This window comes from Saccoglossus kowalevskii, chromosome 10 (genome assembly GCF_978046115.1).
Source record: "Saccoglossus kowalevskii chromosome 10, keSacKowa6.1, whole genome shotgun sequence".
NCBI lineage: Eukaryota > Metazoa > Hemichordata > Enteropneusta > Harrimaniidae > Saccoglossus > Saccoglossus kowalevskii.
This window is the reverse complement of record NC_140650.1, coordinates 23,079,565-23,106,230: the sequence shown is the minus strand read 5'-3', so window position 1 is coordinate 23,106,230 and position 26,666 is coordinate 23,079,565. Positions and strand designations below refer to the sequence as shown.

Sequence of the window (26,666 nt, the reverse complement as noted above, 5' to 3'; positions counted from 1 at the left end):
TACTAAATAGATTGTGATTGGAACTGTGAGGATATGGACGATGTTGTGTCACAGCATTCTATACTACACATGGAAAATACATTGTTTACATGAAATTTGAACATGTGTTGCGTGATGATAATTTTTTTTATGCGAAGAATCAATGCCCAGAAACGGAGTGTTCAACTGGTCAGACATCCTCATCGCCAACATTTTAATAGTGATTTCTAGTCAGCATTTGTAATTGTGATGGACGTCACAAGATTTACAATTTATTATCACAATGGTGTGTGGGGGGTTCCTATTTTTGGCAGTTCAAATCCACGCAACCAAAAAGTGACAATGAATGCAATGATGGTTTAAATGATCTCATTTTTGTCATACTATTAGTGGTTAAAGTAGTTTGTGTGAATTTTAAATTCAATATAAAGCTCTGCGGCATATTCATAGCTACACAGGTTTATCTCACTACTGAAGAATACTTTATTTTCGCTATTTACGCTGAAGGAATGATTCCGTGAAAATAAAATCCAGCGAATATACCTTTTTTCCTATATTTCACATTAAACTCAGCGAAAATAAAGTATTCCACAGTATTACCCTATCGCAATTTCAGCCCGACATTTGTGGACAATGTTCCTGCATACAACATGCAGGTACCCATAACAGTAAAATATACACGTGTCTGGTGGTATAATGGGACAAATAAATGACGACAGAATATGGTTATATAGACAAACATAATTTAATAGTAATACATGATGTTTGATATTTACAGCATGGAATAGCCAACATAAAACCTCATAGGGACATTGGTATAATATTTTCCCCCCATAAAAATGGGTGGAATAATTGCAAAATAATGGAGTTACTGTATAGAAACAGCAACCATTTTACCACTGTAACAAATTGGGGTAAAAACAAAATTTATCTGGAATGGTTATTACATTTGAAGAATCCTGATTATTAATACAACATGCAAGTTCATTTTGTGAGCAAAAAAAGTTAACATGATCTAAGGGGGGAAACACCTGGAAGATGGGTAATGCATTTGTATGTACAAGTAAAAAAAATGCTGAATCAGAATAGAAAGATAAATATTACATATCATCTGAGTGACTACCGGTAAGTACATATGCCTTGCAGCTAAACTTTGTGGCACAAGTTTTCTCAAGATGGAAATTTCGGAACTAGATTTGGAAGATTTATAGTCCAAATTGGGAGGACAAGTTAAGTCATAAAATCATTAATTTAAAAACACAAAGTGTAATCAGGGAAATTTAGACAATTTTGTTAAATATAAAATGTTTGGTTACTTGTGGTTATTGTAATACCCTCCCTTAATTACAATCAGAGTTATCATACCAGTACTGTCATGTCAGAGACATAAAATACTTTGAGGGAGGCAACAGTTTGGGGAGCTCCTTAATAATGATGCATTTTTTTAATTTTTACTGCAAGTTTCAAATAAACGAGTTGAGAGACCAAATGATACAAGTCAAGCATGTGTTGTCAGATTTAACATTCACAGTATTAAATTTTAACCTAAAAATTCATTCACAGCCTTTTTTTTGAAAAATCCACTGCTGCTGTAACAGATATATGAATGAATAATTCATAAATACTAAAGCGTTTTTGTTGTTTTTTCTTCTTCGAAAAATATGGTTTGAAACACAAAGCAACCACAGAATGTATACCTTTCTGTTTGGACAAACACAGAAATATATAAAAATGGCATTAATTTGAATTTGCATATTGTAATAATTAAGCAAGAATGATATTCATTCTATATATAAGTCAAATGAATATTCTATTTTATCTTGCTTTCTGCAGTTATGGTACAATAATTGCATGAGACATACACAAAGTAAGGATTGAATCCTTTTTTACATCTAGCTTCACTGACAATACAATTTTCATAAAGTAATAATAAAAATATTTTCTTATTTTTTTATATTTTGATTTAAAAGCAGTTTACAATACACACATACACACACACACAAATGTAAATAAATAAACATCACACATTCATTCAATCATACGTACACATACAATCAATGCTTCAAATGGTAATCTGTCATGTTATCCCAACAAGACTCCTTTCTAAGTTTGATTCATAATTTATTTACAAAGTTGCCAAGACGCCTCAAAATATAAAGTAGCATACATACAGTAGGCTGCTTTCATTTGACAAAAGATTAATTTTCGTGGATTTCAAATGTCACAACTTTCCTTAAAGCTTTAATTTGATAAAACATTTGATCATGTTCCACTGTATCTGAGTAAACTGTAACATCAAATGTTATTTACTTTCTAGGTTAGTTGTGTTAACACACACCAGAAGCAGAATTCAAAACAGTTAAGCATGATAGGACTATTTCACTGAATACAATAACTAGTAATATTAATAGCTATGTCTGGTTTTAATCAAGATATCTCAAGAATGCCATATTTTGGTAAAAGTAACCCAAAATTTGAAGAGCTTTCAGCAGTAAATTGCCAACAGTGCTCAATGGCCGAGTCATAGTGACTTTTGCTTTTGAGTCGAAGCATATACCCTAACCCGCCTATTCAGATAGTTCATACCCAACATAGACTCCAGGTCCCTCCTGACCACCCACTTTTCCGTAGCGATTGGCTTAGTTCTTGTATATTAGATACGTCAAAAAAAAAAAAAACTGTCAACAAAAAAGCTGGTCTCTGATTGGTCCAACTGTTAGGTGTTGGAGTTGGGTAGCCAATCAGGTACAATCTTGTAAGTAGCTTCACAAATTTGTCGTTCCAATTTCCAGTTTCTTTTTCAGAGGTGACCCAACTACATCACCAATTAGGAAATTCAACTTATAGAAAGGAGAGCGGTAAATTAAACATGACATTTAAACACGGTCTGTTTTCAGTTGCCTGTCATGCAGGATTAAGTTCATTTCTTACCAGAAGACATGATTACAAGACCTCTGATGCAAGACAGTAAACATGAATGCACTTGTACAAGCTCCCTGTTGCTACATTAATAATCATAAGCCTGTGTCATAAAGAGGTGGGTGGTTTTTTTTAACAGGTAAAAAATTAGTTTGAGAAACGGTTTCTCTCAGTGTTCACAAGTTGAATACACATCCATGGCTATCAGAGATATCTTACTATGAATGTATGGTCCCAAATTATATTTTGTCCTGCTGCATGTGAGTGTATGAATGAAAAATAACATTTTCAATAATTTAGGAACATTTCATAGGAAACTTGGATGCATTGCAAGACAGAATTTAACATATTCAGGAGAAAACGGACTATGGTAAAGTAAAATATTCGTGACGACTGAAAGTCCATCAACACCGATTAACTCCAACTCACAAGAATGTCACTGTTACATGTAGGACACTTAAAATAACCAGAAAACTTGACACGCAGATATTGGGTCTCTTCACACATACATAACATAGCGAGTACACACATTGTACAGATAGGTACACACAGGCTGAGGTATTGTTGTGCAGCTGATGACTTCTAATCTTCAGGATGCTTGTCCTACTGGTTTATCAGATGGATCTGGTTTTATAATTTGGTAACTGAGTAAATATTCAGGATATGCCTGGAATAAAATAAAGACACTTGTGAGTTCAGTTCAACAATGTTGCAGTTATTCATTGAATTGTAACAATAATATGGTGCAGTGTTCTCCCCTAGAATTTAAACCACTGTGGCGAACTAATTTGCATATACTTTGCATATCATTTACATAATAATGGAGATTGACCAAAGCACATTTACACCCACACAACAAGCAAACATATAATTTCAAAAACAAAGTGGCACATACTTATTTGCTGCACACAGTGTTATAAACACTATTCTTTTGGGCACTTTTGTAATATTAATGAGCTCGGTCACAGTGCAAATATTTTTTTTTTATTATTGAGGACAAAATATTACGTTTTACTATTTAGACGAGTTTGAATTTAAAAATGAAACATTGTCGAATCGAAATGCAAATGCTACAGACTATTAAAAACAAACAAATAAATTGTAATAGGTTAAATGAAACACATTTGAAACGTTCATGACTTTCACTATCTTATTTACTACAGAAACATTCTCCTTCAAAAAATTGCTGTTCATTATTTGTACCACAGCTTTTACAACAATCACATTTACAGTAATGAACGAACAAATAAAACTTCCAAACGATCATCAAAGTCACGCCATGACATAACTCACTTCGCGATGTTGTACACCGGTTATACCAATAATTCCTCTTTCTCACTCATGCCATGCAAAAAATGTAAAATTATTTTTGATCACTCGATTGCTTCAGTGAAAAACAGATCGCAATGATGACTGTGACCTTTGACCCGATGGGTCAAAAATGACATTAACCAATCAGAATGCCGCATGGTAATGCCGGTAGAACCCGAACTTTTCCAAATGGTAGTGATAATAAAAATTACATTGCGATGTCGTAGCACGATGTATTGGTATGGATTTCAGATGAAAACTGCATGATGGTTTTCGAAAGAGGTGATAAGCAATTTTTATAAGGTAAAAGAAAAGTCTTGAAAGAAGAGTTTTCACATAATTCGCAATGATAAAAGTTCAAATGTATTTTACCCAATCACTGAGTAGCGTAAACTGATCATGAACTCCGCTTTGCCAATGCTTATATCGTGGTGGAATTGATTTGAAAAGAATTTTAGCTTTCAATCTAAAGACTGCGTCGATCGTCAAAGTATTTACTTATAAACAAAGAGGTGATAATTTTACAAAATTGAGTTGTATTGTTTATAAGCACATCGTGCGATTATGTCTATTGTTTACACATTATAATCCACCATTGACAGAATGCGTGTCGGTCTGTACGTAATTATAATAACAGTCGGACAATAAACCTTGTCGGAAGCGTTTCAGTGGTGGTCGCTAATTTTGAGTGTTGGTCGGGGCTGACCAGCGAGGCAAGATCCCTGATAGCTATGTATTTCGTACTTTATTTTCGCAATACAGTTCCCAGGATAAACAATCAAAAAAGCACTGTGGCGGTCTTACTGATCACCGTGGCGACTCAAGACCACAGTGGCGGGCAGGGAAAGCAGCGTTGCGGCCCCGCACACAAAATTGAATGCTGGGGAGAACACTGTTGTGGTTTTAACCTTTTCTCCACCAGACTTTCTCGCCAAAATTTTTCTGCACTTTTTTCTTATATTCTTAAATATTTCTAGAATTAAACCACAATTTTGGAGCCAGAAGATAAAATTTGAGTAAATTTTCAGTTTTTACTCAAAAAATTTTAATATTTTTGTCCCAATCTTCTGAAGGAAAGTGCAGACTGTAAACAGGACTATTTTGTAAATTTGTGATGAAAAACTGGAACTTGTGGTGAAAAAGGTTGATGGAACAAACAGTAATAACCAAGATAGAAACTATGACTGTCATTTAGTATGTGATAAAAGACCATTTTCAGTTCACTGCGAGAATCACGCGTTATGCGTGAAATCGAACGTAAAAACAGGACAAACAAAGGTCATAGCGTCGTAGTGGTGTCAAACATCGCGTGGGATTCGACAAACGCGAAGTGTTTTGGGGGACATTTCCATGCTTAATAATGTGCTGTCCACATTTGATGATAGGCAATTTCGATTAAGTAAGGGTATTCGGAAGCAGTATTCCTCTGTCGAAGATCGGCCGGTCAATGTAAGTTGCGAAATAAAGAAATTCTAGTTCAAAATCAAATCGTTCGATTTTTGCGGCAGACGTTTGACGCGCGTTTTTCATACATCTCGCAAGATCTCGCAATTGTACAGAAAATCACCTATTCATTACAGACCATAAGTATTTGTGATGGGACGAGGGGTTAGGGACAGAGCAAAATTAAATTAGTTGCAGACATGTAGTGTAAGTGTACTGACCTGTTCACCTCGATAGATGACATATTCTGGATAGGAGAGACCACCGACACTAGGCCTGCCAATAACGGAATGATGACCTGGTGGTGCATGCGCTAATTTCATTGCACTAAACTGTAAGAAAGATTTCCCCAATGAAACTCTACAGAATATCATTTGTCTGAAAACGAAACAAAAACATGACAATAATTACATGGTGTCTAACGCCGAGTATAACTAACCAAGATGGGCATTTATTTGCTTATAGAAATCGCCATCTTTCTTTTTAAACACCAAGTGTCGCGGTTCAAGCACAATAACCCATTTTAACTCATTTAAGGGTGGGGGTAGTGAGGTTTGAAATCTATAGTCAACATTCTGAAATTGATGGAAATCCAACTCATCTTGATAACGTACTCATATTCTACTCCATCACACATGGCCAAACATTTATGCATACAATATTTATTGTCTCACCTGTGACACAGGTAACATGACCTGTCTTTATGTACTGGACAACCTGTGCCACCACCAATACCATATACATATTGGTTACTCTTGGAAGAATTCTCAGCAAAGTAAATACCCGCTCCAAACATGCCACCAATATAGGCATGTCTCTCATCAAAACCTTTATTGACAATAGCATTAATGAACGGTGAACCTGGATGGATATAGAAACTTATTATAACATGACCATTTCCTGTATAGACTGACTGTAGGAACGCTTGGTATGCCATACGCTGTGTGACTGTTTACATGAACAACAGTGCACTACCTGGTATTTTATTTATTGCTGAAGCTGCTATAACACTCTGCAATGCTCAAACAGTCCTATGATCAACGGTCATTTCGAATGTATAAATTCCAGATTCTTACATTAATAAACAATTTCATCATCAAACCATATATGGAAGTGACTCACCATGAAATAACATTCTTTCGTTATGATGGTTATGATTTTCTTCAGCAATCTCTTTCCTTCTATGTACATACCGCTCCCAAAGTCGTTTATTTCTGACTTTTTGTATTTTGATTATATGATATCTATTGAAAATGCCCCCTGCATGGCCATTGTCCTTGTGTTCCCGGATGGAACCTTGCATCTGAACAGAAAATACACAGCGTAAGCAATTGTTTATAAAGTCTATTATTAAATACAGACTGAAGTTGTCAGATCAACAGTGGACTCTCAAATACAGAGGTGACTTTATGAAAGAATCTTAATTTAAGTGTTCTCCCCAGCAAAATTCTGAAGAATTGAGCTTCTAATTTGCATATGACAAAAGCATTAATTAATTCTTTAAACTTTAAAATACTGGTGTAAAACAACTGGTGATGAAGGCTTTGTCATTACTGAAAATTTCTAAAATAACAAACCTCTTCGGCTACTTGTTGATACTCTTTATCATCAGGGGTTAAGTCAACCAGTATAGTGCCACTACCAGCAGCTGTGGACAACATCAACAATAAATTGGCACCACCATTATGTCCACCGAGTAATCTCTCCAGACCTTTGATTAACTTGTGTCTATGGCCATAAGCATTGACACCAATCTCCTTTAGTTCTTCGTGCCCCATGTCCATTAATATATCAAGAGTAATCTGTGAATATATATTTGCAACATGGATGCAAAGTGGTTATAGAAAAGCAGTTTTCGTAAACACAAAAATATACACATAAATAAACTTTGTGCAAAGACAGAGGTTGTAAAACCAAAACCAAACGACAGATCATTTATTTACGTGCCTGTTCCTTTTCAAATATATCTCTCAGGTGGTCAAGTCCAATGTTCTTTAAGAATGTTACAATGTTGATGTCTATTACAGCGTCACTGCCTTCAGCGGCCGTTTTATCGACCGCACCATCCCCTGTACATGCTACAGGAGTAGCAACAGGACTGACAGCTGCCGTGATGGGAACACCAGTCATTGTCGCAGCCTGATTCGAGATTGCTAGACCCCCTATAGCACCGACTAGTTGCTCAGCTCCAGGTATACCGGATGGTGTACTGCTGTTTGATGATGACACAGATGCTGCTGCCGCAACTGGGGATAAACTGTTTGGTGTAGTCTTTGTTAATGTTGGTAACATGGCAGCAGGCATAGCATCAACTAGAAGGGATCGCACATCCTCCGCTGATGTCAGATCCAGCGGTGTCTGGCCTTCCTGGTTCTTCATTGCTGGGTCAGCACCATGTGCAAGCTGAATAAATGATTCAAGATTAGTTCAATGTCAACACTAGAGGGCAGACTCACGTTAATATGCGTGAAAAGTTTTATATTAACTACTGTAAAACCTGTATTAGAGGGGATGCGGCTACGATTGTTCAATTGTACAAAAAGATGTGTACGGCTTCTATTAGGGATACGGCTTCTAACAAAGACTTTACGTATAAGCCTGGACTGGAATTTATATCTGTTCCTTGCTTGTGACATAAATGCAACATCTCAACATACAGTCATTTGAATCAAACACAGTACAGCAAGGATTCTTTAAGAGTCTCCTCGAATGACGAAATCCGATATCCATATATTTTGTTATATAGTGGTTGTTTGAAGCATGGTGATAATTATACAGGGTATGTTCCAATTTTGTGTCAACAAACAATATACTTGATAGGGTGCATATTGAAGATGACAAGTCATGAGTGTATATTTGATATACTGATACTTACAAGTAATGCACAAAGTTGTGTTCTTCCTTTCTGGGCAGCTTCATGTAACGGAGTAAAACTCCATCTATCAATAGCATTGACACATGTACCAAACTTGATGAGTAATGCTGCAATGTCAACATGCTGTAAAAATAAACAAAAATACAAACTTGTGTGTCTACTTAAAATATGAAAACAAGTCACGGAATGACAAATTTCCCATGCACTTTCATTGTGACATTATTTTTGAGAGCATAAGCACATATTCGATACATATTTATGAAAAAATAAATTCAATCACCTTCACAATAATGTACAAGGTTAGCTATGAAGTTGGTCTTTTTAGGTTTGATTAGTAAGAAAATAGTGAGCATTGAGTACTTCAAAATGATGTTCAATGTAAACACCAAGTCTGGAGTACATTTATCTATTCTCTCCCACGATCTAGCGCTGGAATAGCAGAAATGGTAGATTTTGTAGTCTCTGTATACAGAAGTAAAAATACAAATAAACTTACCCCATATGATGAAGCATTGTGTAACGGTATAAGACCTCCTTTATCCCTGGCATTTACATCAGCTCCATTCTCTAACAAATGTTCAGCGACTTCTACATTGTTATAACCAGCTATCAAAAGAAAAAAGCAATTCCCATTAATTCATTCATTTCATTTTAACTCCTTTTAAAAAAGCAAAAAATGTATTGCACTGAACTAATATTTATGATTTAAATTCTAAAATTAGGTCAAAATATAGATATAGAAATAGATTAAACATAATTTACCAAAGACTGTGTGTAAATCATTAGGAACAGAAAACACTACAAAACATTGTTACGTAAATGTATGTGGATGACCACAATAATCCAATCTATGAGAAAGCTGTGAACAGCATGTTTTTAAATCCATTTACCATACATTATAGAAACACTTTGTCACATATTAACTGAATATATTTTTCTATATGGTGCAGCTAATAACTCTGACTGTACATTATTCATTGTAGCTTTTTCCCCACCAAAGATTGGTACATCATTTTTGCACAATTTTAAAGGCCCAATTCACTTGCCCCAGGCAAGTGTGAATTGGAGGTGTGGCTATGCTAATGAGTGTTGTTATTCACTTGCATAGCCTATGACGCATCCTGTTTCAGCGGTCCAACATCACGTGACTTTGATTGACAGTAGTAATTATTCAAGATTAGTCGCACATCCCTTTCCCCGGTTCATGTTTTTTTACTTTTATCCGCCGAAATCTCAGCTCGTACACTATTTATTGTCATAAATACTATACACAATCACTGCTGTGATATTCATAGTCACATGCATCCACTTTGGCACGACATAATAGACCTGTAAGTTCGAGAAAACGCGTTTTTACTGAGCTTGGCTGGAGCTGTTTACTACAGCTTGACAAGCAAGGAACTAATCCCTATTGTTTAGGAGTATACCTGGGCCTTTAAGCTTTCCTTCTTAATGTTTGACATACTGAACATAATTTTTCTTTGTTGTATACTGGTCAGAAATCCAAAATTAACTATTTTGTTTTACTAGTGTGAAGACAACCTTGCAACATTTGAAAATATGCAAAAAAAAGAAACAATATGCCACGAACCTGGGTTGCATCCTTAAGGTAATGGAAGTTAACTACGACGTTGCACATAGAACTACTTACCAGCTAAATGTAACGGTGTTGAATTACGTCCTTGCGAATCACGACAGTTGATGTTTTCCAGTGAGACTAGTTTTTGCACTCTTGCAAGACAACCCTTCTTAGCAGCATCGAGTAACGCGGCATCGCCTCGTAGCAAATCCTGCACATCCTGATCGCCTTCTTTTACGAGATCCAGTGGCGTGTTACCGTCACGATTCTTCTTATTTGCGTCAGCACCATGCTGTCAGGAAGAACATTTCATTTCATTTCAAGTATACAGTTGGGCAGCTATTGAACCAAGAGTTTGTGTTATAAATGCGTCTTGCTTACATCATCATGTGAAATATTTGTAAAAATTATGGAGAATAATTAACCAGATTGAAATTTTCAATGACATTCAGTGTGTTTACAATCGTTTTCACTAAACATTGGACAATCAGATTGTGGTAAATGTTGATACATCAGAGCAAGTACCTAATGAAATTGCCACTGATTTTATCACTACTAATCAAAACATCATAACTGTAGCCTAAACATTTTTAATACAATGTATAACTGTCTGAGTCCAAGGCGCCATTCTCTCTTTTATTGTTTGCGCTAGACATTTTGTTTTTTGAATTTCACGCCGATTAATACTAGGCTGTCGCCGTTTATAAAATTCAATATGCTGTAAAATATTGCCAGTCAAGCATGTTCTGTTACCATGTTTTCGTCCGTGCTTCCCAGCTGAAACATCACCGCTAGTAATAAGTTTAGTGCATATATTATTCGTAGTACTTTTTGACACCCTAGTTTGTTGTGCAAGTTGACTACACGACAGCCAATTTAAGTAAAGTTCAACAATTTTCTGTCGTACACTAAATTGTGTGTCGAATTATGAGACTGCATTTTGTCACCAAATTACATGTACTCCCGACTTTCCCGCGTTATATGCTCTGGGTGTCTGGACACACTACTGGGACACACACAAACATAACATTTTATGTAAATGAGTTGAGTACAGACAGTTATACATTGTATCAAACATGTTTAGGCTACAGTCATAATGTTTTGATTAGTAGTGATAAAATCAGTGGCAATTTCATTAGGTACTTGCTCTGATGTATCAACATTTACCACAATCTGATTGTCCAATGTTTAGTGAAAACGATTGTAATTGTTGCCGATCTTTTCACCTTTCAGTTTGTTTGTTCCAATTTCAATAGCTAACAATTTTGAAGTGTTTTGACAGACAAAGTTTACAACTCTTCGTGTATACGAGATACATATTGTATTTGTTCTGTTAGAGCGCAAACAAACCAAGAATTGCAGTTTGTTGCCCAGAGATTATTAAAATACTACTTATTTTAACCTTAGACCCATCACCTCTGTAGTTCACATAAGCAGATACACTACTAATAGAGCAAATATAGCAAAATAGGAGTCAATGATTCTATATTTTCTTTATATGGTTAGCTTTACATAACATGTGACTGCATACTAACCAATCAGCATAATTCAAGCAATAAGGTAGACTGACTTAAATTGTTGTGAAAGTGTTACCATTTACAATTTTTTTTTTTCCTAAACTAAAGAATAATAAATGAATGTACTTACTTTAAGTAACAATTTACAAATTTCATATTTTCCTTTTGCAGATGCTTCATGTAAAGGCGTAAATTTCCATAGATCAGCAACATTAACTATGGCACCATGCTTTACCAGTAATTCAGTGACTTCATAGTGACCATACGAACATGCATTATGTAAAGGAACTAGTCCCCTATGAAGGAAAAAGAAAAACACAACATTTATATTTCTCTTGTGACTGTAAAATAATTCATTGCAAATACATAGATTAAGGTAGAGTTTCTGAATTGTACGTATTCTGTTTTTGTTTTTTATATCCCAAAGATAGAATTTGTTAATGTTTCAGGCCCTTTACAACAACTGAATAAGAAATCATTACAAAAATGGAACTTAAAAACACAAACTATAGAGACTTATAACTCATTTTATTTCTGTATGTTATTAAATCGGTTTATAATTGCAGATTGCTCACTTACCCCTTATCTTTAGCATGTACATCGGCACCATTTTGTAATAAATGTTCTACAACGGCAACTCTGTTGTAACCAGCAGCAAAATGTAATGGAGTGGAATGTCGGCCTTCTACATCACGACAATTCACTAGATGAGGATTTTTACTCAGAATTCCCTGCCAATATAAAGTATAAAGTTCAAGTTGTTCATTAGCAAACATAATTACAGCGGGTGTCGAATTACAGTACGTAACTGACCATGAAAACCACTGTTTCCCTATCAATTTAATTTGCATCACTGCAATATTTCTTGGAAAATTCTAAGCGTGTTTGTTACACTTGTAATTATTTACACACTAGATTCAATAATTTCAGATGAAGCAAACTCATACCTTAACAGTTTCTAAATCTCCTGCTTTGGCAGCTTCTAATAACTGATAATTTTCATCAGGTCCGCTAATGGGTGGCTCTTCTGTAAAAAGAAAGGTGAATTGTTAATAAATATAATCTATAAGCTAACAAAACAAATGTAATAGATTCAATTTGGAAAGAAACACATCACAGTTTAGGAAGCTACAAGCCATCAGACAATTTGGAAAGAAACATGACAACAGACTTTGGAAAGAGATACACAGGTAAATACCCAAGCATTTGGGCTAATTTGAATACCAACTCATTTGCATATTCATTTCTAATAGAAAATAATTAACAAATCAATAACCCATGTTGTTTCTACCACAACCATAGTATTTTTTAAAAGTCCAAGCAAAGTATTTCTGTGGCATAGGAAGTTTAAATCGCCATACCTACAAGTTCTGGTGAGTACACTAGACTAATTTACACAATTATTAATCTGGAATTGATAAACTAGAAAGTTTTATTGCTTACCCATAATGCCCTGCAGCATCTTCTTAATATTTTCAGTGGCTACCTGAGCAGCGCTCACTCCTTGCAATGATATGATACTCGGATCAACACCGTACGTTAAAAGTAATCTACAACCTTGTGAGGAGCCATCCCGTGCTGATCTATGTAACGCTGTCTGACCCAAACTATCCAGACCATTCACCTGTAATAGATAAGGACAATGCTGACAATCAATGTGAAATCACACTAAAAAAAATTGTCTGACAATTATCGATAATTCAAAAGATTTTCCTTAGTTACAGATTTTGTACCTTGGCACCATGTTTAAGTAGAGTTTCCATTACATCAAAGTGACCTTTATCAGTTGCCACATGCAGTGGTGTTAAAAATCTACAAAAATAAGACATTATTAAGTTAGATATTATGAAATCCCCAGTTTTGCATTTCAAACAATAAATATGTATTTATTACTCAGATATTCCATCACCCACTGTCCCTGAGTTTCTTAACCTTTCATCTCTCGATCCACATACCTGTGCAGTAAGTCTATTCATAAGTGTGTATGTGGTAAGTCTACTCTAGCAAGGATGTTGGAGGTTGTATCTGATTTGACTATGTAGTAAATGTATCTGCCAATCAGATTCAATGTTACAAATATTAAAATTTAAATGTATCAGCCAATCAGATCCAATGTTACAAATATTAAAATTTAAATGTGTCAGCCAATCAGATTCAATGTTACAAATATTAAAATTTAAAATATGCCAAGCTCAGCTTGCAATGATTATGTCTAATTATGTATGCTACAGCTGTTGTATCATAATCGATATACAATCGTTGTTGTGCCGGTCGATGAACAGTGGGTCCTGAAATAACCTTGGATTGAGCATGTGTAATTAGTTGATGCATGGCTAAACATTCCTCTATTCCAACTTTCACAATGCGACTAACGTACTAACGTAACTTCAAGGTAATATGTGGAGAAGTGGGCTGGAACATTATACCTTGAACATTCAAGGTAAGATGTACAGCAGAGCCCAATTATGGATTTGAAATGAAACAAGAAATGAAGCATTAACCATGGAAAATGTATGGGTTCTACAACATGCATAACCACAGAACCATTCTAAATGTCATTCTCCCAAAGCTATCGTACTTATCCTGGTAAGAGCCCATGCCGGGGCAAACGCCCACCCCCCACTTTTGACACAACAAAGAAGTTGAGGTCATATCACGCCCAGGGGGTCTTTTTCTACACAAAAAATAAAAAAAAATTATTTTCTATTCGTTGACTGTGGTTGTATTAACAGTCTGTCGGGATGCTTATAAATATTCTTTAAATATAATTGTTAATTGCGTAGAACATGGGATGAACTTGAAATAGCTGTGACAGCAAAATAGGTATTTCGCTTTCTGCCTTCAGGAAAGCGCGTTCACCGCTGATTTACATTTATTTTTCAAGATTTTTTTTTTCAGAATCATAACAGTCAGCAAGTCTATAAAAATATACAGACCCGCCAGAAAGTATTTACGCACCTGTCATTTGATCGTTTTCGTAACTAAAATAACAATTCCGGGTAACATGATGTGTTGACTTTAAAATATACTAAATTTAAGAAGAACTAATGCATTTTAGTCAAAATAAAATGGTTGATTTGTGTTTAGTTTTTTTGTATGTAGACATTTTTTCAGTGAGCGAAAATCCCCATGGTTAACTCTATGGGAGCGCGCTCATTTGCATCTCATTAAAACTTCGCGCCATAAAACATGTGCGATAGTCGTGTCCTTTATCATGCAAATTTGAACCAATTGGGAAGCTGAAATTATTTCAACACGCGCTTCTGGGCAGGAATACCTGTCAGTTGTAGTTCATGAATATTCCTATCGAGGTCATAGTGTCAGATACGTAATTTTTATTTACAAACATTGAGCCATGTCGAAAGTTAGGGAATTGTCAGGGAACATTGGAGCACTGTATACAGAAGGAGTTTCTAATAGGGAAATAGCAAGAAGACTGGGAATTTCTGAAGGCTCCATACGTTTCAACCTGCGAAAACTTCGTCTGCGAGGTAGTATGGGCAATCGTCGTCGATCAGGTCGACCAAGGCGTACAACGCAACACGAAGACCGGCTACTCATCAGGTCTAGTTTAGTGAATCGGTTTCACATTGCCTGTGATTTGCGTGCCAATTTTAATCAACTCACTGCGAAAAGATTGAGTTTGAGCACTATAAAATCAAGACTATACAAGGATGGTAATCTTCGCAGCTGTGTTGCAAAAAAGAAACCTAAACTACAACCTTGACACATCGCAGCGCGGTTGCAATTTGCCAGACAACACATCGATTGGACTCCGGCGCAGTGGGCTCAAGTTATCTGGTCGGACGAATCAAAGTTTACAGTGTTTTGTAGCCGTGGAAGATGAAATGCATTAAACCTACAATAAAATTTGGTGGTGGTAGCGTCATGGTGTGGGAATGTTTTTCGGCTACCGGCTTAGGGTCGCTAGTCCGTGTATTGACGACCATGAACCGATGGAAATATTTGGATATCTTACAAAACGAAATGATACCATCGGCACTAAGACTCGTTGGACCCAATTTTCATTTCCAACAGGATAATGCCCCCGTTCACACAGCATTGGCAGTGAGGGATTTTCTAAATAATCCACAAGAGTACGGATATCTTTTCGACAATTTTACCACTTTGAATTGGCCTGCACAGTCTCCAGATTTGAACCCTATTGAGAACCTCTGGGAAGTGATCGATTTAGAGGTGCATTCCCGACCAGTCGCTAACATCGAGGATTTATACGCGAGTATAATGGAAGCTTGGGGACAGTTCCAGGTGAACATGTGTCGGAAACTCGTCGATACCATGCCAAAATGGCTCAGAGAAGTCATTCGGCAAAGAGGTGGACACACGCATTACTGGCAATCGCCGCGTTCTATGTCTCATGAATATTCATGAGCTTGCGTTTACACAGTATTCTCCATAGAGAATTCGAACGTTTTTTCACTGTTTCGTTCAGACTGCCGTTTTTATTCAATCTTGCATGACAATGAAAATTTTGTTGTTTTTATTGTGTGTAAAAACGCACATTTTATTAGATATATAAATATATTTATTCAAACCGTTATTGAGTTTATTTTATTGAATGATATCGTAGGTAGTAACTGCGTGTAGTGTGGTGCGTAAATACTTTCTGGCGGATCTGTATATTAAAGCAGAAACGATAGTTCTCTTTTTGAAATATATCGTGGCCCTAAAAAGGGCCGGCCGTTTGATTTGTGCTTCCTTAGAAACGATTCAAGCAAAGCCGTGAAGCAAGTGTCGCACTCGGTTGGCTTTAGCGTCGTCGACAATGAAACCAATGTTGCAATATTGTAGCAACCCGTACCTGGGAGAGTGGTTGAAATCATGTTATTTTGGCTTTATGAAATATTTGGTAGCAGCTTGCGAATCCATAACTGGGGCCAGCAATTTTGCAATGTCACGCCGAAGACTGCCAAATTTTTTACCCTCTTTCATCACCGCTATTGAAAACTATTCTTCTGTCGTTTGATAAAAAAAAAACTTCCTATTCCAAGCCCACCGCGATATCCATATAGTGAGACATTCCAACTGCCGGAACTTGCTGAATGATAACTTTCACCGTGATTGATAAGCGTCGAGTCTGACAAGAAAGCAATGTCACGATTTGACCTTTATGATGAAATACTAGAAGTGATGTCATTCTTAGCCAATCAGTAAAGCAGATGCATAAAGGTCAAAGATGATTGCCAGACTGTAAACAAAAGCATCGTGTGCCATCGCAGCAGAGTGACCCCATTTTTCTTGTCTCTTTATTGTGATTAGACATGAATGAAAAGTGCGAAGCTGACAGACTGCGAAATCCATGGATTAAAAGTGCTAAGTCCAAATTGTGTGGGACGATATCGACGAACTTCAGGAAGAAGTTGTAGGGATTTTGTTTGACGGCTAGAGTGACTTGGACTTTGAGGGTTTTGAGTTTGACGAAGATGGCAATGAACGTACAAATAAGGATCTGAGAAGTTTTTACTGTGTAAATTTGTGAATTATTATTGATCTTGTATGACAGTTGATTCGTAATTTGTCGAGACCGGAAATCATTTTACGCAGTTTAACCCCTGACATTTTAATATTCATTTTGAGTTCACGCGTATTGGACGTGTTTGTCGGCGGGAAAATCCTAATTCAAATGGTTCCTCACTGTCGATTTTTATTATTTTTGGTTTATTTGTCACATTATAAGCAATATAATAGTTTTGTTTTATTTCTAATGTTGCAAATTGTTCATTTATTTCTGTTGCATGTTTTCATTTGCCGTTCTATTCCCTGCCGCAGTTCGATCTGCGTGTTGTAAATTTCGCGAATTTTCGTTTTTTTTGCCGGGGATATCCTGGCAAACACCCACCCCTATTTTTTCCCATGTTCAGGACCATGGGCTTATACCCGGATACATACGAAAATACAGTGTATTTGGTGGTGTGTACACACAAACCTACAACCTTCCTGATGTGAAGCAAACACACTAAAGTACTGTCTGTTATACCACATCCAGGTCAGAATGAGAATGAAACTTACTCTTTATTTTTGTCATTTAAGTTGCCTCCTTTTCTGATAAGTAATTCTGTGGCTTGTTTACGTTTTGGATATACAGACGCAGCAGTACAATGCTGTAATAGAGACACAATAATGTGATTTTCATCTATAATGAGTCAAAATAAATTCAAATATGACATCAAATCCTGGTTTGAAAACCAAAGTCAACTTTTTCCACTTTACAGAATGAATATGCATAAATAATTTTTTTTAAATTGTTCAAAACTTTTGACTTGTTTCCAGCATGTCTATTTTTTCTAAAATTTATGAATAAATTGGAGAAAAAACACAATATGTGGTAAACATTTGGTTTACAAAGGTTTAGATCTCGTCCTAAAGAAATGTTCAAAATGTTCAAATTACAGAATTCAAAATGGTGAGCAAAAGGCACTTATGGTATCATACCACTTAAAAGCAATGGTAGCCTGCAAATTGCTAACCAATGGGTTTCTATTCTCCACATTTTTTTTGAAATGCTATGTGTGACAGCATACTTCAAATACATCAGTGTTTTGTTCTTCTGGACAGAAATTGGAATATTATTTTTATCTTTAAAACCTGTTTTTTTGATAAATTCTAACATTGCTAACATTGTCATCTATAGAAATCTAATTAGTGGTATGAGACTTATGCTTCTATCCAGCGGGATACATAACAGATCACTTGTAGGTATACAAAAGAAAAGTGTACTCACCAGGGGTGTGTCGTTGGTAAGTGGATGTTTAAAATTGACAATGTCTAGGGAGAGTTGTTTTTTAATTCTAGTAATATCAGCTTGTCTGCATGCCTCTAATAAACTGTGACCTCTGTGTTCAACTGTAAAAAGGAATAGATCACAAATTACTCTTACATCAGGTAAAATCAGGACAACAGAAAGACACAGTAGATAGATATACTAAAATGGAAATGTACTGTAATTTATTTAGTGCCATAGTATATCACATCCACAGATTGATATATACTATGTAAATTACAATAACAAAATACATGGGAAAACAGGGGCACAGGGCCCTCATGCCATGGCCATGCACCCCCTTACCCTGGGGAGCAGATCCTCTGGCAACCATAAAATTCTGAATGACCAGGGATCACATGTGGCCACAGTAAACTATGACCTGTCTGATAGTAATTTTGGCCCCAAGGAAGCCACAGAATGCTCCATTTTAACTATCAAATTATCAAAAATTCCACACCCTGATAGGGAGAACCCTATCTCCCCCACTTGGTGGCGCCGTTGAATTGCAGTGCTTTCTCTTGCAGTATTTTTCCAGAAAAAACCCTCCTGCATATATTATATTTAGCCTTTCTAGGTTGCATGTCAAATATTGGATAAGTACACTTACATTGCAATCTATCTTGTAATTCTTTGGTTGGGGCAGCATCATTAGCACTTTTCGAGTGACAATTAGAGATAGTAGGATCGGCACCATGACTAAGTAACAATGAACAGACTTCAATTCGTGATTTGGAAGCTGCTTCATGCAACGGTGTGAACTGCCATAAATCCATAGCATTTACATTGGCGCCATGTTTTAATAACATCTCTGTGACTTCATAGTGACCATATGAACAGGCGTTATGTAAAGGAACCAAACCACTGAAATGAAGAAAAGATATGAACATAAAGTTAAGTGATCAACATCAGTTTAATGAAAATCAAGCTATATGTTCTATCATGTAATGATAAAATGATACCAAAATACCATAACCAATGAACTGATTCCTGAGCAAAAACACAAGTTTTTGTCATTTAGGGAAGAGTAGGAAATCAAACGGGCGGTGCACCGCGATCATTACCGCGGTGTACCGCAGAACGCCGGGAAGAGCCGCGGACTGCTTATAATTAGGGGCCTTTACCGCTGTACCGGTCACAACCGCGGTCCTCGGTAATGTGTGAAATACGTACTTAACAGTTTCTTTGTTATTCCACGAGTCATTGTTTTAAAATCTGATGCTGTAAATGAATACGCTATGTGCGCTTGTTTAGTATTTAGTACATTGTACATGTATTTAGCGTCAATTTCCAAAGTGATGCGATACAATTTTTCATGGTACATGTAGGTATACCTTTATTACACTGGAATAAAGTTTACAATTGAAAAGAGGACGATTTACAAAGTTTCAGCGTATCCAAGCCGTATCCTGGTTCTTGATTGATTTGGCAGTATCATGTTCACCATTTGTGTCACACTCCAGAAAAAATGGCCAGCAAACGAGAAACGGGCGAACTAATCAAAACAGGTCAGGCTGTCTTGTCTGCATTGCACTGACAATGACATGATTATTTTCTGTTTCGTTTCATAAATCTTGCCTTGTGCATGTATTCTTGGTTGACAGAATCTTCTTTAAACAAAAGACGTTATTTTTCTGTTACATGTTCGTGTTCCATGGTACTCGTGAGTGTGTAAGGCATTTTGAATGAATAATTATTGACTTTATGATACCGTACGATAACGCGAGCTGGCTTGATTAGAATTTCATTGCGCGTGGACCGCTGAGGTCATTGCCCGTTACTGTGCCAACCGCACGTAGTTCAAAAGCACCTGACGTTGTTTTTGTTTTTTTCTTGCGATCGAATACTCTGCGTTCAAAGTACGCTGCCCCGAGTTTGAAATTACAGTAAATTGTAACGCATGGATTTTATTTACATGAAATTTAGTTTATTTCAAAATGATATAGATGTCAAACCATAATTATTATTATTTGAAATGTTGTTTCTTGACTTGACTTTTCTGGCTTTAATGTTTTGTGTATGCGTGTTTGTTTACAATATCATTATCAACAACAGTTATTCAGTGGCCCCGTCCGTCTCGGAGGCAGTGAGTCGCGGTTTTGACTAAATCGTGTAGTTATAAATTATACAAATTATACGAAAGCAACGCAATTTCAAGTCGACAAAGTTGAAATATTCACAACCTGTACGTAAACAACGGAAAATAAGTTTGCGTAATTATTACAAAGGCAATGCATTATCAAGTCGGCAAAGTTTAAATATTCACAGCCAGTACGTAAACAATGGAAAATAAGTTTGCGTAATTATTACGAAGGCAACGCATTATCACGTCGGCAATGGTGAAATATTCACAACAAGAACGGTAACAATTTTTACGTAGGCAACGCAGAGCCAGTAAAAATTTGCGTAATGGGATGTGTATAATAACAAGGTTAACGCGCGGAGCGCGAATGGTCACCAAGGTAACAACCCACTTGTTCAGCGCGTGACTTGGGGTTAAACTTGGGCCAAGGTTTATTAGATTAGTCAGTTTCGCCAAGAAGTGCGCTATTTTTTTCGCTGATCACCCAGTTGTTGTAGTATATATTGTAGCACCATGTGTGTGACACTCCCTCTTCGACTTCGGCTTCGGCTTGCTTTTCCTACTTCCTACTTGCATGGTCTCGAGGTACCGTAAACTGCGGCCTCTCATCAAGTGTTTTACACTTGGAATTTATACTTCGCCCGATTATATTGGTATACGCGAAACATTAATCTTTTAAAATAAATCCTGAGACCATACATGATGTAAATTCAAAATAATGTGATATTATTTTACATTATGTGGGGTCTACATTATTCTGGGTTGCTTTGCGATGTTATACCAAGACTCATGAAAATAAACTAGTGTTCTTCTGCAAACTAATAGAGACGATTTTTCCAATCTTCTGGTACCACTCGATTTTTATTATTTGAACTTGGCGGCAAGTAACCTTTAGTTTCCCAGTCTATTGTGTCCATTCATAGTCTTAACAATAGGGTGTAAATTGCCATGCGAGCCTACCGCACATGACCGCGGTAAACCGGGGTTATGGAATCTATGCATAAATTTGCATAAAATGCGGTCGACCGGCGAGCACCCACCACCACCGCGGTAATGACCGCGGTTAACCGCGAGTTTGATTTCCTACTCTTCCCTTATTATAACTGGAGGAGAGACTTAGCTACATTAAACTATTTATTCTGTTATTTAAGCAAGGAACTTTGATGCAATCAATGCCAATGAATCAACAGTTGCTATCAACACTTTAGTAGTCTAGCAGAATGGTCGACAATTTTTAAATGAAAATGAGACATAATTGAGGGTGTTCTGGCATTAACAAAGGTGTGGAATACTGTAAAATCATTGAACATTTACTGGGTTTTAATTTCCCTATTTTCACTGGTATGCAAAATCCACTAAATTAAATCTATGTGAACATTTAAAATTTCATTGTTTCATTGGCAAACCCATAAACTTTAAACCCAGTGAATGAGCTAAAAAAAATAAAAAATAAAATTTATTGGAAAATTAAGGCTTTCATAGTACAAATGTACTTGAAACTGATGATATCAAAAGCGCAATATTTCTCAGTGTATATTATTCAGTCACTTACCCTTTATCTTTGGCATGTACATCAGCACCATGTTGTAGTATTAATTGCACAATTCTTGTTCTATTATAACCAGCAGCAAGATGTAAAGGTGTGGACTAAAAAACGAAAGAAGAAGCTATTACAAATTGAATACATTTGAAATATGGACTGTAATATAAATGCAAAAATGTAGATATCCACCATGCACCTGAGCTATTCTTAATCACTAAACATTGTGCCAACCAAATAATTAATTTCTTTGATTTTTACAGAAAAAACTTGGACACATTGCAAGGGGTCAGACCAAAATATTCAGTGCTCTGCATAAAAAATTATTCAAGAATTACTGGTATTAATTCGCATATGAACGTCAATGAGGTTGTAATTGACTTGGATGTCTGGTTGTCCAGCAAGTGTCACAATGACAATCGGACAGAATTCAACACTAAATGTGAATGACTGCGGCTTTCAATACATATTTTAACAGTATTACCTTTCTGCCATCACTAGCATGACTGTTCACATTCAGAGGAGTGAGAAGAGCCATCAATTTGTCTTCATTTCCACTACGAGCAGCTTCCAATAACTCATCTTTCTTATATTCACCAGTAAGTACAGCTTTTGCTGAGGGTTCTGCTAAATCCAATGCTGTTTTGCCATCAGTGTTCCTTATGTTGGGATCAGCACCATGCTGAAGTAAAACTGCCAATAAAATAATAGTTAGAGCAATGTTCAAATCTAATTCTTCAGTTCTTTCTACATGTAGAAACCTTTTCTCGTCAATCACATCAGTGAAACTTCTATTTATCACATTGCCAGTGGAGGATTTCAGTCGAGGACGAGTTTATCCACTCGCTAGAAACTTAGTTAATCAACTTTACAAGTATATGGATATTCATGTTTAAGACAACATTTTCATACGTAGTTCCACTGTAGTGCCGGTAATTTCACAGGAGAAAAACAAGTATATCACAGGCAAATAAAAAATAATATGATAACATCATAGAATGTGAATCAATGGTTGTTTTTCTTTACTCCACCGATAAATGAAAAATATAGGAAAAAAGGTATATTTGCTGGATTTTAATATCACTGAATCAACCTTTCAGCGAAAATTAATTCCAAGCAAAAATGAAGTACTGTAAAATACTTTATTTCAGCTGGAATTAATTTTCCCTGAAAAAACATTTTTGGTGCTTTGTAAGGAATTTATTTTCACTGATTTTTGACAAGTTGAATGTAAAATATAGGAAAAAAGGTATGTTCACTCGATTTTATTTTCACTGAATCATTCCTTCAGCAAAAATTAATTCTAAGCGAAAATAAAGTATTCTACAGTATTTTACAGTAATAAAAGGCCACAAGACCTAAAAACAGTAAAACATATCTGTTTAGTGAGCATGTTACTGTACTTTAGCTAAACTATAACTACGCTAATACAAATAATGGCAATTTTGAAAAAATTAAACTAATTTCACAATAAGGTTTGGCTAAAATGAGATTCTGTTTAGGATTAATGCAATGAGTCACATTTGTTAAAATTGTATGTAGCAAGTTTAACATGTTTTACAGTATGAATAAACACCATATGTGCAAGGTCAAAGTTCAAATAAAAAAATCTATCAATTATACTTCACTTCAATGAACAACAATGTATGGAAATACATATTTAAGGCCATGGGATCCATCTGCTATTAATTTTAATAACTTTTTTGTATAAGATTGATGGATATGTAGAAATATACGGTCCTATAAATTCATAAGTCATTATATTGTTCAGTCGATCTTTTTTTTTCCCTAAGATAGATGCATTAAAAAAATACTTTTATGTTTTATAATAAAAGTTATAGTTTGTGCTGCTCTCTAGGTCTTGAATTGTCTCACATGCAGCACACAAATGAGACGAAAGAATTTGCTCTGTGAATAGTGTACATCTTAATAGTGATTGTACATTAATAGTGAGTACCTTTCATATATATTACTCACTATTTATGCATAGTCAAATAGTCACGGCGGTCGATATCCACACTGTATTATATAAATACGATTACCAGTATTCATGGAAAGTCAAACAATAATCAAAGACCAGGTTTTCTGAATAGAAAATAAAATTTGGGGCAGTTTGGTGGGGGTTGGGCACTTAGCTGAATGTGAATCCAAAATCGAAATGACCCAAAAGTGGGGAGTGGGTGCTTAGCCAAGCATAGGTACTAAGCCGGTCGAGTACAGTAGAAGAACATCTTCAAAAGAAGTGTACATACGCCAAATTGCATTTTTTACATGCTGGATCGTTAAAATATGACTCAGTTTTGCAACAGACACACCTCTATTATTTATATCATTTATGTCAGCATCCTTTATTCCATGTTTTTGTCATGGACTATGTTCTATTCAAAATGAATAATGTCAATAAAGTTAAAGTTATTACATCAAACCCAGCAAATACCCCATTCTAGCAGTGAAAGAACCCCCTGTCCAGTGTGAGTTCTGTGGGTGGCACTCTCAATAGCAATAAGCAGGCTTAACACTGTGACAATATACATGTGCTTGTTAAAAACACTGTGAAATCTCTCTTCTAATAAAAGTACGAATAAAACATTTGCAGATTAAGCAACTTTTGAACTGGTATTTTTTTTATGCTTATAGTATACACAGAGAAGATTAAAATATTACCAGGGATCTCTGCAGAAAATATAGTATAGAAAAAAAATTACCACAGTACTGTAAAACTATTTATTTTCACTGGCATTTTATTTCACTATTTCGATGCTTTGAACAATTTCAAAGTGTTTAAAGTTATGAACTTGACAGGAAAATAATGACTTCTATTGTTTTTTCACATATTCATGTTAATTTAATTTAGAAGATTTCATTTATCGCTGAAAATACTGAAATTAAAAACCAGCAAATAATTAATGTGTTTACATAACCATAACAGAGATTGAGATATTTTATTGTTATGTTTTATAAATTAGTTGATATGCTCTGAACATTTCCTTGCGAGGAGATTGGTAACAAGAACATTTAAGTTGTAAACACCGACTCACCAATACAGACATCAATTTTTCCCTTGATAGCTGCTTCATGCAATGGTGTATAGTTCCAGTTATCTCTGGCATTGGCATCACCACCATGACGTAATAAGAGTGTTACTACCTCTGCGTGTCCAAAGGAACATGCGTTATGTAACGGGATGAGGCCACCATCGTCCCGAGAATGCACATTGGCTCCATGCTGTAATAGGTGTTCTACGACATCTTTACGACCAAATCCTACAAGGTCGAAAAACATAGGTGTTACTTTGAAATTTGTTTTGTTTTTTAAATTGAAACCTGTTCTGCAATTGTCATTCAATTAACTTATGTGAACTGAACTTTCTTTTATTTTATTATTTAAATACTGACAAAAAAAGCTGTGACATACATGTTTTCAACTGACGTATACAGCCAACAGCAACATGAAAATTGAGACCAACATAAACTACTTAAATTTTACAAAGAAAAATTGCAAAATATTGTAGTAGCGAAGATTTCCCTGGGGAGTCACATAGTCAGTTACAGAGAACTCTGTCCTCGCAAACATTCTCAAATTATAAAAAATCAAACATGTCTATTTTAATGGTTTACAGACAGTACTCTGGGGGAAAATGAGCTATGGTTTAGAGTACTGTGAGACTGTCCCTTTATTGACATTTTGTTTTTGACTGAATTTGAAGACACAAAGGGGAGGGATGACAAGTAAATAGTCCTGAACCAAGAATGTTGTTATGGGTTCTTATTGACAAACTCAACTAGAAAATGGATATTTGCATTGATTTCAATTAATTACGCTGCAATCACAAAAATAAATGCTAACATTTTACAACATAAAGTATAATGGTTTGATATCAAAAATGCAATAGCATTAATCTGGCAAAATAGTTTGTCATGCATGTTGTAGATAGCGAAATCTGTCACAAGTACCGGTAATCAGTATACAAACAAACAAAAAGTGGCTGTTATAAATCAACAATTACGAATATTATGATAAACATCTTCCCAGTTTTTGAAATTCATTATAAATAAGACAGCATATTTAAAATAACAGGAAAACAACAGTCAAAGAATATACAACTCAAAATAATATACGACAAGATCACCACAGACCCAGCTGTTTCCGAGACAGTTTATTTTTTTTTTAATATGCTAATTTGAAGCAAGTATTATTAAAATTGTATCATTGTTACACCAGGAATTGGTAAGAGGAAAAAAAAATATTTTAAATACTAAGAAAAAAAGACGAAGACAAATACATATTTACTATAATATATCTCAATATACTGATTCGTCTTCTATTGTGAACTAAAAAATGTCTCTCCGTGCAATCAATCACGAAATGATCAAGGAAGGAAAAAAAACAGACCTGCAGCAAAATGCAGTGGTGTACTCTTTCTGCCCGCCGTATCTCTCGCATTCACATTGTGAGTAGTTACCAGTTTCTTCACTCTTACAAGATCTCCGTTCCTACATGCTTCAAAAAGATCCCGGTTCGGGTCCAAATTGTTTTCACAATTTGGTTGCAAGACAGCCCGACGGGTAGCCATCTTGGATCGTCACTGATCAATATTGATCTCGCGAAATCTCGAGAAATCTCATGGAGGCTCTGACGG

The 26,666-nt window shown here is 35.7% G+C and overlaps 1 protein-coding gene across 1 annotated transcript; it reads right to left on the bottom strand.

The window, feature by feature from the left end:
* Nucleotides 1-705: 705 nt before the first annotated feature.
* Nucleotides 706-26,615, bottom strand: LOC100373795 (poly [ADP-ribose] polymerase tankyrase-2-like). Its single transcript, XM_085504381.1, has 21 exons — nt 26,420-26,615; nt 25,066-25,290; nt 22,512-22,720; nt 22,040-22,134; nt 19,015-19,268; nt 18,366-18,487; nt 17,654-17,745; nt 13,357-13,435; nt 13,067-13,247; nt 12,571-12,650; nt 12,203-12,354; nt 11,754-11,919; nt 10,179-10,398; nt 9,024-9,133; nt 8,528-8,650; nt 7,600-8,055; nt 7,230-7,454; nt 6,775-6,955; nt 6,327-6,513; nt 5,874-6,030; nt 706-3,565 (listed from the first exon to the last, which is right to left on the bottom strand). The coding sequence occupies exons 1-21, from the start codon at nt 26,598-26,600 to the stop codon at nt 3,488-3,490; spliced, it is 3,573 nt and encodes a 1,190-aa protein (XP_085360507.1). The 5' UTR covers nt 26,601-26,615; the 3' UTR covers nt 706-3,487.
* Nucleotides 26,616-26,666: the final 51 nt, after the last annotated feature.

Excerpts from the sequence above, each read along its gene's own strand:
- LOC100373795 (XM_085504381.1), bottom strand. The coding sequence starts at position 26,600 with ATGGCTACCCGTCGGGCTGTCTTGCAACCAAATTGTGAAAACAATTTG. Across the intron at positions 22,721-25,065 it reads AAAAATTGATGTCTGTATTG|TTTTACTTCAGCATGGTGCT; the intron begins GTGAGTCGGTGT and ends TTTTATTGGCAG. Across the intron at positions 22,135-22,511 it reads ATGCTAGTGATGGCAGAAAG|TCCACACCTTTACATCTTGC; the intron begins GTAATACTGTTA and ends TTCGTTTTTTAG.